This window comes from Neomonachus schauinslandi, chromosome 2, assembly GCF_002201575.2.
Source record: "Neomonachus schauinslandi chromosome 2, ASM220157v2, whole genome shotgun sequence".
In the NCBI taxonomy this organism is placed as follows: Eukaryota; Metazoa; Chordata; class Mammalia; order Carnivora; family Phocidae; genus Neomonachus; species Neomonachus schauinslandi.
This window is the reverse complement of record NC_058404.1, coordinates 199,303,830-199,318,646: the sequence shown is the minus strand read 5'-3', so window position 1 is coordinate 199,318,646 and position 14,817 is coordinate 199,303,830. Positions and strand designations below refer to the sequence as shown.

At 55.7% G+C, this 14,817-nt stretch overlaps 1 protein-coding gene across 1 annotated transcript; it reads right to left on the bottom strand.

Moving 5' to 3' along the window:
* Window positions 1-12,116: 12,116 nt before the first annotated feature.
* LOC110569699 (putative MORF4 family-associated protein 1-like protein UPP) lies at window positions 12,117-14,134 on the bottom strand. Its single transcript, XM_021677612.2, has 2 exons — window positions 13,640-14,134; window positions 12,117-12,815 (listed from the first exon to the last, which is right to left on the bottom strand). Exon 1 carries the CDS (start codon window positions 14,012-14,014, stop codon window positions 13,655-13,657), a length of 360 nt encoding a protein of 119 aa, XP_021533287.1. The 5' UTR covers window positions 14,015-14,134; the 3' UTR covers window positions 12,117-12,815; window positions 13,640-13,654.
* Between the last annotated feature and the right edge of the window lie 683 nt (window positions 14,135-14,817).

The following is a 14,817-nucleotide window of genomic DNA, read 5'->3' as shown; positions in this document are numbered from 1 at the left end:
GGTGCTGGACGCGGACCCACCTTCCTCCTGGGAGCTGGCGTGGCCGAGGGAACGTCCCCGGGGAGGCTTCTGGGCGCTTTATAAGGCCCAGGCTCGTACTGACACGGAGGGTGGGACGGACAGGGCCGGGCCTCCAAGCAAGCCCTGCCCCTCCCCGTTGTGTGTGGCTCAGTTCCCGAGAAATGCGCTGGCGGGACTTCCTGTCTGAAGCCTTCCCCCAGCCCCCCGCCCCGTGCACCCCCATTTCCCTGTGCTTCCGTGTGTCCCGGGGTCATTCATCCCTGACTTACTGACACAAGGGCCGGGGGGCAGGTGGGGCGTGTGGGGTACTTCGTGGAGCGAGTAAGGAATGGGGGGATCGGCCCTGTCCGGCCACATCTGGCGGGCCAGCAGGAGGAAGGCCGCTGGAGGGGATGTCGGGCTGAGCGCGGTTTTGCTCCCGCAGCGCTTTGCACAACAAGGCCTTGTGGAGGACAGACTTGCATCTCCGCCCCGCTCCCCAAACCCGCAGCATCAGGGAGGCAGACACTGCCAGCCACGGGACCTGGTGAAGGGCCACCCCCCCCGCCCGGCCCCCCAAAACCCCTGCCCACTCCTACTCTCTCCCTGCGCCTTGCTGGGTGGCCCCAGGGGTGCCATGTGATTTCCAGACCCCAAACGCGAATCCTATCTCTGTTTCCTGATGGCAGGTGTTGAGGACTCAGTCTGCAAGAACCGCAGGGGCAGGTAGCAGGCTGTGACTGAGCCAGAACTCCCTGAGCACAGAGCTGCCCCCCCTCGGTCCCCAGAGGTGGCATGGGGCCGGGGGGCGGCAGCTGTTGCTGGGGATGCCTGCAGGGCCTGGCTGCCCAGGGAACGCCTGCACAGAGCTCGGAGGTCGGGGTGGGGGGAGATGAAGCCAGCTACATGCAGCGGGCTCAGCCCTGGCCTGGCACTGTCAGGGAACAGCTGCCTACGACAGTCCTTTCTCCTTTGGACACACTGCCACTCCCAGGTCTCCTGCAAGGGATCGTTTGGGAACAGGGAAGGGTCAGCCCACTGTGCTGCGCGGGGCAAGTCCCTCTTAGGATGAGACTGCAGGTCCCCAGCAGGCGGGCAGAGCCTCCCCGAGGGCATCCCGCCCCGGGGACCTCACCAGCACCAGGAAACGGTGTCAGAGGCCCATTGTGACATTTGGGAAAAGGAAGGAAGAGTGTTAAGGGTTGTCACAACAGGGCTCACGACTATCGCAATGGGGGACACTGGCTCAGCTCCCAACACAGCAGAGCCGGCCTGGATGGCCCAGGAGCAGAGTTAGTGGGGCTGAGGGTGGGAGATTCCTAGGAGGAGGCTGACAGGGTTGGGGGATTCCGGGGGCTGGCAGGCCCAGGGCTCACCCGTCAGAGTGGGGGATGAGGAACTTGGGCAGGTGTCAAGGGTAGGGAGGTGACTTCCTGACTCTTGCTACAGCCGGGTAGGCAGGCGGAACACAGATGCGCCCAAGGACGAGGCAGGATCAGAGCCAGCACAGAGCAGCCTGTTGAAGGGGAGAGTCCGCCAGACCTCCTGAGTGAAGACCCGGCTGGGGGCTGGGAGGGGCTGGCCTGTGTTCTCTAGGAGAGGGCCTTCCTGGAGCCGTGGCGGGGAGGGCGGGCAGCACAGCACCTGCAGGGCTCTGACCCCTGCTGGTACTCTCAAACTGTAGTCACCCTCCTTGCTAAAAGAGGATGCTCCCCCCACCCCCCATAAAATTTAATCAAGTGTGTGGCTTTTGCCTAACATCTTTTTGAACTTGTTGCAAAAGTCAAAGCAAGGCCACTGAAAGACCTCTCCTGGTGGAGATCTTTGTAGGGATTAAAAAAAAACAAACAAACTGGGGGCACCTGGGTGGCTCAGTCGGTTCAGCTCAGCTCAGGTCATGATCCTGGGGCCTGGGACCATCGGGCTCCCTGCTCCACGGGGAGTCTGCTTCTCTCCCTCCCCTGCTCATTCTCTCTCTCTCTCTCTCAAATAAATAAATAAAATCTAGGGGCGCCTGGGTGGCTCAGTCAGTTAAGCGTCTGCCTTCAGCTCAGGTCATGATCCCAGGGTCCTGGGATCGAGCCCCATGTCGGGTTCCCTGCTGGGTGGGGAACCTGCTTCTCCCTGTCCCCTCCCCCCCGCTTGTGCTCTCTCTTGTTATCCCTCTCTCTCTCAAATAAGTAAAATCCTTCAAAATAAATAAATAAAATCTTTAAAAAAAGTGGTTAGATGATCACTGGTCGAGTGGACACAGGTAGAAGAGAATGCCTGGTTATAAAGGTCACTAAGACCTTGAGGTAGGTAACATGGGGGTAGGCAACTAATTTCCCAGACCAGTTCTTAACTCTTAAACATTTAACAGAAACCCGCTGTTACAAAGAAAAACTAGGTACAGCCACTGACAAGTCCTTAAAACAGGCAGAGTGACATTCCTCTAGGAGCTCAGCTGCTTCGATGTTAATGCTTTGCTAGGGCAAAAGACAATCCTAGCGGGAGCCCCAGGATCCTGTGAGTCTACTGTAACGTATACAAATTCCTTTGGAAACTTCCTTTAACTCTACCCCCCAAGATACATGTTGGCAGTCATCCCCCAAGTGGATGACCCACGATATACATCTGAAGGGTCTCATGACTCAGGTTTTATTAGACAGTAATAAATGACCTTTTCCCAACAATAGCTAGCCCCCTCAAGGTTCTGGAAACCTTGCTTCCAAAATTCCTTAGAGACTTATGCTCTCTCTAACCCCTTCCCAACTTGGAAGTAAATAATGGGCCATTCCTCACAACCCTGCTGCGGCTATTTCTGCGTGTGGGTCCTATCCTCCTGCTTTAATAAAACCGTTTTGCACCGAACACGTGTCAAGAATTCTTTATTGGCCGTCAGCTTCGAACCCTAACATTTCCTACATCAAAATCGCAGGCCCAAATTGGTGTCACTTAGGCCGAGTCCCCAAACTGGGCTTTCATACCTAACCTAGCTATAGTTCCAACCGCCCCCCCCAGAAATGCAGTCCTAACCCGTCAGTCAGGAATGATCCGATCAGCCCAATAAAGGAACCGGCCACAGCCCATCCCCCAGAGGAAGCCAGGCTAACCTGCATAAGACCCCTGCTCCTCCTCCTCCCAAGGTCTAGTGTGCTCGCCTAGAAGATACTTTTCTTTTGCGAATAACATCTTGCCGCACTCTCTTTCCTAGGAAAACCTTCCATTTTGTACAACTCCTGGGAGCTCCCCTCTGCTTGCTACCTGGGGTGCCGTCTGGTTCCCGAATCGCTTAACAAAGCCAATTAGGGCTTTAAATGTACTGGGTTAGGTTTTGTTTTTTAACAGTGCATTTATCTGGAAAGCTAGTTTCTTCCCAAAAGGAGATTGTGAGTTGCATCATGCGGAAACCCCTTTCTGTCCCTGACCAGGTCGGGGTGATTTTTCTTCCCACCCTCCAGGCCCGGGTGCTCCAAGGTCACTGGTGCCAGGGCCTCCTTTACAGCATGGGGATTCGGGGCGGGGGGGGGGGTAACAGGAATATCAGCAAGGACGCAGACCCTCCGCGGGCCGGCCCCCAGCTTGCTGGGAAGGGATGAGCATGGCTCTTCTGAGCGGGCTGAGCTGGGACAGAAAAGCGCTCCTGCGTCAGAACACATGCCCCCCCCATGCCCACTTTACACTGCCCCATAATCTGCTCCCCCCAATCGGCTGACAGTGCGGGTGGGGTACCGGGCCACCAGCCCCCAGCCACAGCCCGCACCCACAGGCTGGGCCCGACCTCTGTGTGCGTGCGGGCCCTCCCACGCCCAGCACCAGAGGCCCGAAGAACAAATGGACTTACGACCTTCCTACACGCCACGCAGGGCAAAGAGGAACCACCGAAACACCAAGGGGCCCAGGGAACCATCACCCCCGGGGGCCCTGCCCAGGAGACAAAAAGGCTGCCCGGCCGAGCCCAGGATGTGGCCCCACTTCTGAGGGGGATGGGCAGCCAGGAAATGTCTCCATGGGTTGTGGGTCGGGGAGCTTTCTGGAAAGGCCCGTGTGGGGTGGGGCAGGCAAGGCGTGGCCTGCGGGTGGGAACGGTTCCTAGACTCTGGAGTCTGGGTCACTCTGAGAAGGATGTCTGTGCTCCGCAAACACGACCGAAGGCCCCAGGTCAGCACAGACCCGCCAGGCACAGGCCCCAAACCATGTTGGTGCAGCGAGTTCTTCCGAGTGCCCCGGGACCCGTGCGGGAGGCAGACCCTGACCTCTGGAGTGCGTGGCCAGACAGAGGCCCGCAGGGGAGAGGCGGGAGAGCACAGGGGCAAGGAGGCCCCGGGCCAGGGAGCAGGGAGCAGGGAGGAGGGAGGGGAGGGGAGCGCAGCAAGGCACAGAGGAAGTACAAGGAACCGCTGCTTTGGGGAGATGGGGAGTTGGGGAGTGTGGCTGGGGGAGGGGGCAGGACACAGAGCAGGAAAGGCCCTGCAGGCTGGCCTCACTGGGGGTGCAGCAGAGCTCCTGAGGGACTTTAAACGCCGGCTGTCAGGGCCCCACGCCCCCAGAGCTGCCGTTTCATCAGGCTGTGCTGGCCCCAAGCTTCTCAGCTGACCCTGCCGAGCGGCCAGCTGGAGACCACTGGTCCGGAGGGTTCTCAGCTGCGAAGAGACGTGGTCGGGTGTACCGTTTAGGCTAACTCAGCAGCTGGTAGGAGATTCAGAGGAGGAGGGTGAGGAGGAGGGTAAGGCTGGAGACCGGGAGGCCAGGGAGGAGGCTGCAGAGTAAGGAGCCCTCCAGGCACGCAAGCTCAGGGGTCCTGCAGCCCAAAGCACATCTGGGGACTGGCGGAGGCCTCAACAGGGTGCAGAAATGAGAAGGAAGGGGGGGGGGGCCTCACCATCTGATCCAAGCTTTGCAGAAGGGGAAACTGAGGCTCAGGGCGAGGACATGGGTGAGCAAGCCCAGGCTCCTCTCCACTCTCACTGTACGAACAGCTCTGGGATCAAACCAATTTTATCTTCGGGAACGTATCAGACAAATATTTGCTGAGGGAGGAGGTCAGGAGAGCTGAGGAAATGAGTTTCTCAGGAACAGGCGGTGTCGGGGGTCCTGACACGGTGGGGGCAGCCGTGGGGGCGTGGCTCCCGGGGGAGGCGGCGGTCAGCCCTGGGCCCCAGGGCAGCTGCCTGCAAAGCCCTCTCTCCAGTCCAGGAAGCAAACTCCATCTGCCACCCCTGCTTGCCTTCTTCTGGAGCCTGGAAGCGACTCCGGGGCTGCAGTGGCTGGCTGGCACCATGCCGCTGAGGCCGCAGCGGATTCCTGGTGCTCCTGACCCAGAGCACTCCCAGCTGACTGTTCGCTTCCCGGGCCGCTGTGACCCATGGCCACAAGCAACAGAAGCTGCTGCTCTCGCAAATCCGCGAGTCCAAAATCGAGGTGTGAGCAGTGCTGCCCCTTCTTGGGGCCTCAGAGGGAGACTGTTCCCTGCCGCCCACCCACCTCCTGGAGATGGCCCGAAATCCCTGGTGTTTCCGGGCAGGCGGCGGCTTGACTCCAGCTCGGGCGTGTGCGAAGCGCCGCCAGAGGGCCTTGATGGAGAGAAAAAAGCCCACCCTCCTTGCCATCTCCGAGGGCCTGGAGCCCTGCAGCCTCCAACCAGGGCGTGGGGGGCTCCCCTCTGGCCTCCTCCAGAGCCACACCTTAGGAAACTTGGCTGTTTTCTTCGGGGAGTCAAGACTTGCAGGTGATGGGTAAGGGAAAACCCTTGACGGTCTGCTCAGAATCAAAGTCCAGGCTGGCCGGGGCAGAGGGGACTCGGGACACGTTTCCATGTGTTCAAACCCAGACCTGGCTGACTCTTAACGTGTTAATGTCCTTCAATGGCTCTCCCGGGATCCTCCTGACGCTAGCATGATCTGTTGTAAGCAGGAGCACCGGCGGACCTGGGAAGTGTGCGAGGGGGCGGCAGGAACCTGGCTCCTGCCCGTGGGCGCGGGGGCCGCCTGGGGCAGGGGACTCGCCTCAGGGCAGGGCACCTGGGGCCTACCTGGCCGCTGAGCCGCTCAGTGACTCTGGTGAGTCCCTTCTCCTCTTAGAACTACTTTCCTCACCTGTAAAATGAGGGGTTCAGATTAGACCCGGAGCTCCTGAATCCCAGGTTCTCAGCCAAGGTGCCCATCATCCTTGGGGTGCCGTGCGTACTAGAACCACCAGGATTTAAAGAGTAGTTCTTTCTTTTTTTAAAAAAGATTTTTATTTGACACAGAGAGACACAGCGAGAGAGGGAACACAAGCAGGGGGAGTGGGAGGGGGGGAAGCAGGCTTCCCACTGAGCAGGGAGCCCGATGCAGGGCTCCATCCCAGGACCCTGGGATCATGACTTGAGCTGAAGGCAGACGCTTAACCCAGGCGCCCCTTAAAAAGTGTTTCTATTGAGATGGAGAAACTCACAGAAATTTTCAAGCTAGAGCAGGAGCCTTGTGAACACCTGTGGTTTCCATCTCTCAGGCTCAGTTGGCCGGGTCCCTGCAGCCCTGCCAGCTGGCTGTGGGATTGAGCATCCTGACCTGTGGGAGTCACCCCCGCCCCCAGCTGGGTCCTGGGTGACCACAGGGGAGTGCTGGTTTGAGAACACAGAGGAAAAGGAGCTGAGACGTATAGGAGAGGCTGTGAACTCCCTGAAGTCCGCAAGCCCCGCATTTCCAGGCCGTCTGTCTCCCACCCTGCACTTCCCAGCCCCACAGAGCTGAGTGTCAAGTTCTGGGCCACGTCCTCTGGCATGGGGTAGGGGAGCTGAGGCCCAGGTCAGACTGGGCTGGGTTTGAGGGAAGGACCACAGGCAAGAATGGGGAGCAAAGAAATTGGTTAAGTATGTGGGTAAATATAAAAATGGATTATTAAATAGAACAATACTTATTTCTAACATGTCAGGTTAAAAAAAAACTAGCATTTCAGAAGTTTTCAGGTCCTTGTGTATTTTAGGAGGATAGAGATGCCAATAAATTAAATTTTGGTAAGCTATTTAGGCATGTACAGATTTTGAAGATGATAATTAAAGGAATAGAAAAAGAGTACGAGTTTTATTTTTTTTTAAGGATTTTATTTACTTATTTTTTGAGAGAGAGGGAGATAACACAGGAGAGGCAGAGGGAGCAGCAGACTCGCTGCTGAGCGAAGAGCCTGATGCGGGGCTCGATCTCAGGACCCTGAGACCATGACCTGAGCTGAAGGCAGATGCTTAGCCCACTGAGCCACCCAGGCGCCCCAAGTATATGAGTTTTAAACCAGTAAATTAGGGGGCGGGGCAGGGGGAGAGTAAATTTAAAAACTCTTACTCCATAATAAGGCAAGAAAGGAAATGGGAAAAGTGGAAGAGGTCAAAATAAGATGGTAAAAATAAATCTCAATACATTAGCAATTACAATAAACGTATGAGGGTGCGATTCTCAAGCCAAAAGACGAAGATTGTTGACCTGGATTAAAAAAATCCGCACCAGGGGCGCCTGGGTGGCTCAGTCATTAAGCGTCTGCCTTCGGCTCAGGTCGTGATCCCAGGGTTCTGGGATCGAGCCCCACATCGGGCTCCCTGCTCCGCGGGGAAGCCTGCTTCTCCCTCTCCTAGTCCCCCTGCTTGTGTTCCCTCTCTCACTATGTCTCTCACTGTCAAATAAATAAATAAAATCTTTAAAAAAAAAAAAAAATCCACACCAGGGTGCCTGGGTGGCTCAGTTGGTTAAGCGACTGCCTTCGGCTCAGGTCATGATCCCGGAGTCCTGGGATCGAGTCCCACATCGGGCTCCCGGCTCAGTGGGAGCCTGCTTCTCCCTCTGACCCTCTCCTCTCTCATGCTGTTTCTCTCTCGCTCGCTCTCCAATAAATAAATAAATAAAATCTTAAAAAAGTAAATAAATAAATAAATAAATCCACACCAGGGGCGCCTGGGTGGCTCAAATGGTTAAGCATCTGCCTTCGGCTCAGGTCATGATCCCAGGGTCCTGGGATCGAGCCCCACATCGGGCTCCTGGCTCAGCGGGGAGCCTGCTTCTCCTTCTCCCTCTGCCTCTCCCCCTGCTCATGCTCTCTATCTCTGTGTCTCGAATAAATAAAATCTTTAAAAAAAAAAAATCCAAACCAAACAAAATCAAGGTGCATGTGGTTTACAAAGAACATACTTAAAAAAATGTAAGGACACAGAAAGATTGAAAAATAAAACGGTAAATAATCCCAAGGCAAACTAACCCAAAGCCAGCTGGGTCGACAGCAGCAAACAGGAACGGTTACTGACAGAGCCTGGCTCTACAGTGATAAAAGCGCCAACAGGGAGAGCAGACGTTGCTAAACTGTAGGCACTTAGTCACAGAGCATCAAAGCGCCCAAAGTGCCCAAAGCACCGGCCCGCTCCAGGGAAACCCTGACAGTCCGCCAGCAGAGGGCGCTCTACAAGGCTCGCCCCAGGCGACAAGGATAAGGAGACTGCTCCGCTGGGCAGGGATGTTTCAAGGGAGCACATTAAAGGAACTCCTCATCCGTCCCTCTCTGAGTCGCGGCGGTGTGTACGTGCTGCGAACCGTGCACCTCAGCCTGTGGGGCTACGGAGTGTGGGTGAGCATGTGGGACTCACAGGATACCGAATAAGTGACCAAACCGGACACCCCGACCCCAGTTCAGGACACCTCTGCCCAAGAATTGCATCGTGGGTGTCGCCAGATGACGATGGGGAAGAAGACCAAGGATGGATTTCATCTGTTCAGTACCTTTTCCCAGCTGGGGAGAGTTCTCAGGGCCTGTCTGGAACCCAGCGACCCTCTGCTGTCTAAGCAGACTCAGTCTAAATACAGGACCCTCATGGAAGTCCCCGGGTAGCTGGAGCTCCCCTTAAATTCCCAGAGCCTAGGGAAAGGTCTGATGCACCTGCCTTCACAGCTCTGCCTCGGGCGCTGAAATTGTCTAAGGGCTGAGTGGTTACTTGACGTGAATTGAAGACAACTGGAATGTCAAGCCCCAAGGAAGCTCGAAGACAAGAGTGCAAAACCGTCATCACCTGGTGGCCCAGGCACAGTCACTTGGCCAGAGTCATGGAGCCAGTTCCTTCTCCCACGCGAGTTCCTGGGGGCATTGCAGCCACTGTGTCCTCAACCGGAACAATGAGGACGGTAAAATGACCTCTCAAATTTGGGAAAATTAGATAATGATGTGAAGGGCCAAACCCCAAGTAGATTCTTCTAATACAGACTTTTGTTTTCTCATTCCGCACATCCAACGCACTGCCCCTGGACGGGAGCTGTAGGAACTTGGCCGTGGGCTGACAGCAAAAATGGGATCCAGGCACACTGTTTGCACTTTTGGTCCCTTGAGTGATTTTAGGATTGGACCTGTTCCATCGCATTCGCATCCTAGAGACTGACTTTATTCCTCATGAGTTCGATGCAAGCAAAGGTAACGATACCAACCACCACTGGTTAGAAAAGGAAGTGGATTTTAAAATGGAAATAAAAGCACACTTGCCTTAATAAAACCATCACACTCAAAGATGGGGACTCCCCAAGAATTGCTCCCCCTTTCCACCCCTGCCCCTCTCCATTTGACACTGCTGCAGTCACCCACAGTCAGGCCTGAGGGGACAGCCAGGACACGGGCCTCGGAGGCTGGGGCTCCTGGGAGGGTTTGTGCAGTCCTCAGACCTGGCAACCCCGGCCCAGCCGGACTGCACTCACAGCACTCGCGGCATCATTCGTTGGCGAAGCCATGGCACAGCCTACAGGCGCCCTTCTAACAAAGGGGCTGGTGGGACAGGACATGGGCTGCTGCAATTCCCACAGTGACAAACATCACGAGCAGCCAGAGGAAGCGGAGGCAGGGAGGTGGGCCAGGTTCCCAGTTCCCTTCTGTACAATCCCAGCGGCGGGGTCTCTAACCTCCCTCTCAGCCCTGCCTCGTCCATCCTTCACAGACACCCGCAGGTTTCCTAAACCACAAAGCGTTGTCGATCTGCTCAAACCTTTCCGTGGCTCCCCATCACTCCGCTTCTCAGATGTTTCCAGTGAACCCCCCCCTTACCCTACTTGAAACGTGGTACCTTGACCAGCAGCATAGGCATCACGGGGGAGCTTGTTAGAAATCACAATGTCAGGTCCCTAACTATAGAATCAGACCCTGCATTTTGATAAGATCCCAGGAGTTCAGACGCACTTTAAGTTTGAACAGCGCTGCTTTAGGGGCTTGGTACAGAGCCAGAAGCAGCCCCGACTGTGACTTTTTTAGTGAGTGGTAGATCATTTTAAAAAATTAAAAAAATATCTTTCTTGTCACACATTCAGAAACGCTGATTACTCAGAATATTACAATAGATGGCCTGGTATAAAGTACTCAACAGCAAATCCAGGCGCAGCCCGGAGCACAAATACCCCAGGTGCAGAAGCAGGTACACACAGGGTCAAGTTTAAACTCTTCCAGGTCATATGCAGACCTCTACAACCATGCCTCCTACCTCCCCGTTCCTTGCAAACACCCACAAACCCTATCATGTCACATTTTGACCTACTGAGAGACTCCCAGGGTTAGGTCCGGGATGCCCATTCCCTGCACCTGGGATGCTGTTTGGGTGGCTGAGCTCACACTTCTGGGCCCAGACCAAGAGTCACTCGGTCTAATAAGCTTTCTCACACTCCCCAGTGCTCGGTGGACTCCCTCTCTAGTGCTCCCACAATAAAAACACAGGATACCTACATCTCCTTGACTGCCTGTAGCAGGCCTGGGACCACAAACCACATCACTACTAGGGCCACCTTTCACTTTCAAAACTGCCCCGTTTGACAAATGACATGGCTAGTCTCAACAAGTGCTCAGGCCATGAGCCTTGGGACCAAGGCTGGACACTTACACACCCGCACAGTCCCGTAGCAACACCTTCGGAACGCAGTGTGCACACCATCCAGTGCCTGCAGGGGCCACTCTGCCCCAAGCACCCCCAACTGCTTGTGCGCCGCCCCCAACTTCAATTCTTTTTTTTTTTTTTGAAGATTTTATTTATTTATTTGAGAGAGAGAATGAGATAGAGAGAGCATGAGAGGGGGGAGGGTCAGAGGGAGAAGCAGACTCCCTGCTGAGCAGGGAGCCCGATGTGGGACTCGATCCCAGGACTCCAGGATCATGACCTGAGCCGAAGGCAGTCGCTTAACCAACTGAGCCACCCAGGCGCCCCCCAACTTCAATTCTTAACCCAATCAGTCTCCTCATACCTGGTCAGATCCCGCCACTCCTCTGCTTAAACCTTCAAACCATTTCCGTGTCCCTTGCAGTCAGAGCGACTGCTCCTGCTGACCTCACCATCTACCATTTTCTCCCAAACCACTTGGGTCTCTTGCTGCTCCTCAGCCCTTTGCCCTGCCTGTTCCACCGACCTAAAATATAGAACACCCTTTCCCTACGCATCCTTGTGTGTATTCCACACGTCCTTGCTCAAATGTCACTTATCAGGTATGTCACCTGACCGCCCTATATAAAACAGCAACCCCTCCCTACCCCGTACCCCGTTCTTTTTCTACAGAACTTACTACCTGATATAATTTTTTTCCTGCCTTAGCACAATGAGGCACTGTTCTAAGCTTACAAATGTCAGATCCAAGTGTATAAGCACTTTGTTCACTGATGCACCCCGAGCATCTGTGGGCACCCAACTTGGCAAACCAAAGACCATCACTGGGGGCGCTGTACTGTGATTATACGTTTACAGAGCGTTTTTTTTTTCTTTTAAAGATTTTGTTTATTTGACAGAGAGAGACACAGCGAGAGAGGGAACACAAGCAGGGGGAGTGGAAGAGAGAGAAGCAGGCTTCCCACCGAGCAGGGAGCCCGTTTACAGAGCTGTCTTAACTTACTAGATCATCTCTCCTGGAAATTCCTAGCGTCCAGCAGACTCTGGAGGATCCCACGGTCACAGTGAATGTTAAGTGACTGAATGAACTGCCCTGAAGGCAGAGGCCAGACGAAATGCTTTCCTGGGGCTCCTTCCTGCTCTGCCTTCTCCTCTCTCCTGTTACAGTCCCTACAGATCGAACCTTCCTTTGGCCTACAGGCTTTTGAGCACATTCCCAGATGAGAAGCACTGGACATTCATTTGACAATAACGACAATCAAAGAGAAACTTTCATTCTGAAAAGAATTTATTTATCTCACCTTTTCCTGGCCAAGTCAATGGCTTTGGTTATTCGCACAAAGATTCTAAAAACTGGCTTTCAGCATTTGTTTTTCCAGGCAAGTGAAAGGTTCACCAAAGGAAGCTAGAGCTCTGCTCTCAACCTCTGTGAGGTCTGCTCTGAGGACCTAGGCTGGATATCATCCCAGCCTGGAAGATGCTTCCTGCTATCATTTTGGGGCCTGCCACGGTCAGTTCCACGCTCTCCTCCCCAAACCCTCCAGGCCATGCAGTGTCACGTGCAGTTGTGGCAAAGAAGCTCCTGAAATGCATGATTACATCAAAAAGTTTACCCCAAAGCCAGCCAATACACATAGTACCTAGAACTCATCCCCTATTCTAGGTTACTCACCAGACAGGTTACATGATGTGCACCAGTTAACATGCCACAGAAAAATTACATTTCTGAAAAAAAAAAAAAAAAAAAAGACAAGCAAACAAAGAAAATGAAAAGAACACAGCTCTCCTCCTCTGATCTGAGACTGCAAAATACCAAAATGCGGACGCCACCCCTCTCCATGCCCAACAGCCCCCCAGGGGCTTCTCAATCTGATCCAAAGCAGCGGCATCCACATCCTTGACTGGTCTGGGCTCTTGCTTCAGCAGCTGCAGCCAGGCAGTGTCTTCCGTCTTGCAGAACTCTGACCGCAAGCCTCTTTCATGCGTCCCCGAATTCCAGGAAGCATAAAAAAAACACAGCAGAGCACAAGAGTATACTTCGGAACTTTAAAAACACGATAAAGTCACAGTAACGAATATGACAACACAGCAGCTTACAATCTAGGCCCTATTCCTTTAGGTAACAGTATTTATCTAAAAGCTGTTTTCTCGAAACTCGATGCACGTAATAATCATAGGCATATCCGCATACATAATACTGAAATCCTCTCCCCAGGATGATACTGGAAATTTAGTATTTAACATGGTGAAAATCTAGGGAAAATACGGGAGAGAAAAGGAAAGACTCTTGGGTTCAGCCTCTCCAGCAAGTCCTCTTTACCAGCTGAACAGAATCCATCCACGGATAAGCTGGAGTACAAGTGGGGAAATCAATCATCACAATTTAAATTGAAGACTCTCACATCCTGGAGTCAAACCAACCCAACCACCCGTGCAAAAGGCTACCGCTTGCTGTCAGGACATGGGCAACGCTCCGATCTCATCACAGCACGTAAAGTTCCTGTCCTGCACTTCCGTTTCACGCTTCTCTCACTGGCCCCCTCGTCTCTTGGCGCTAGGGCCTCGGCTCTCACCCGAGGGAGGAGGCTGGTCCGCCTTCTGCAAATACGTTCCCAGCAGTGGTCTTGACCCTTCACAACAACGGACCCAAGCACTCGCTTCTAATTCCCAACGTAAGAGCGCCACCCTGTGTCTGATCAGCCCTTCTCCCACCGCCCGGCGGGGCACTCCGAGGCAGGGCGACACAAACCCCCGTCCAGCGCGCCACCCCCCCGACAGCCCCCGCCGCCCGGCACGTACCCGCCCCCGCGTCCTTCAGGAGCACCCGCAGCTCTCTATCTGCCGGTGGAGCTCCACGATCCTCCGTCCCATCAGCGCCGCCTCGGCAGCCTTCCTCTCCGCCTTCTCGCACAGCTTCAGCACCCGCTCCTCCGCCTCGCCGCCCGCGCGGCGGCCGGGACCCAGGACGCCCTCGGCTGAGGCGTCCACCTCGCTCTGAAGCTCGTCCAGCAGGCTCGCGACCTCCAGCAGCTTCCGGCGGGCCCGCAGGTGCGCGCGCACGTGCTCGCGCTCGAGGGCGGCGACGTCCCGGCGGGCGGCGGCGCGCGCGGGGTTCGGGGGGCGGCCGCAAGGCTGCTCGGGCCCTTGCCGCTCGTCCGCGTCCGCGGGCCGCATCGCGCCGCCCCCGCCCCTGCGGCCCGGTCACCGCCCCCGAGAAGCCGGCCTGCTGACAGCGAGCTCGCCGTGACGAGCAACAGGTTCTCCCAGCTCTTCGCAGCAGAGACGGCGTCCAAAATGGAGCCCCAGCCGTCTGCCAGAGCTGTGCTCACGTGCGGCCCTTTTACGACACGCCGGAGCTCCTTTGCGGCCGCGCAGCCCCCCGGCCACCGTCTGTACGTGCTGGCGCTCCCGGAGCGTGGACGTCGTCGTCCCTGCGCTCGGTTGCTGCGCATCCTGCTCCCGGGGTGGCGCTTGCTGCCCAGTGCTCTAGTTTCTTAACGTTCTAAGTCCTAAGTAGCCGACTCGGGTCGGCACTGCCGGCATCCTTCAGTGCAGCGAGAATTGAGGTGGCGAGCTCGGCGTCGGGGTTTCGGGGCGCGCCATGGAGGCTGCCCTAACCACCGCTCGCTCTGCGCTCCCGGGCGGTGGCTCTCCCCAGCCCCGCCCGCAGCGGCGGTGTGCCGCTGCTGATGCTGACCGCCCTGGTCTCCTTGCCGCCCCGCCCAGCGTCCGCCCCGGCTTCTTCCTTCTGCCGTGCGTTTTGGTTCCAAGTCTGCGCCTCGCTGTGCCGGCGGTGGAGGTCTGGGCCCGCATTGGTGCCTCAGCCCCGCCAGGCGCCAGGTGTGCCCTTGGGCAATAATTGTAGCGGAATTCATTCTCCATCTGGCCCTGTTAGCCCTTCCCTAAGACAACAGGCTCTGCGGGCAGGTTCTTGGTTATTTCCCCACCGTCCTCACCCGCCTTGGCACACAGCAAGA

Bases quoted from the DNA above. Each gene is read 5' to 3' on its own strand.
- LOC110569699 (XM_021677612.2), bottom strand. From the start codon at position 14,014: ATGCGGCCCGCGGACGCGGACGAGCGGCAAGGGCCCGAGCAGCCTTGC.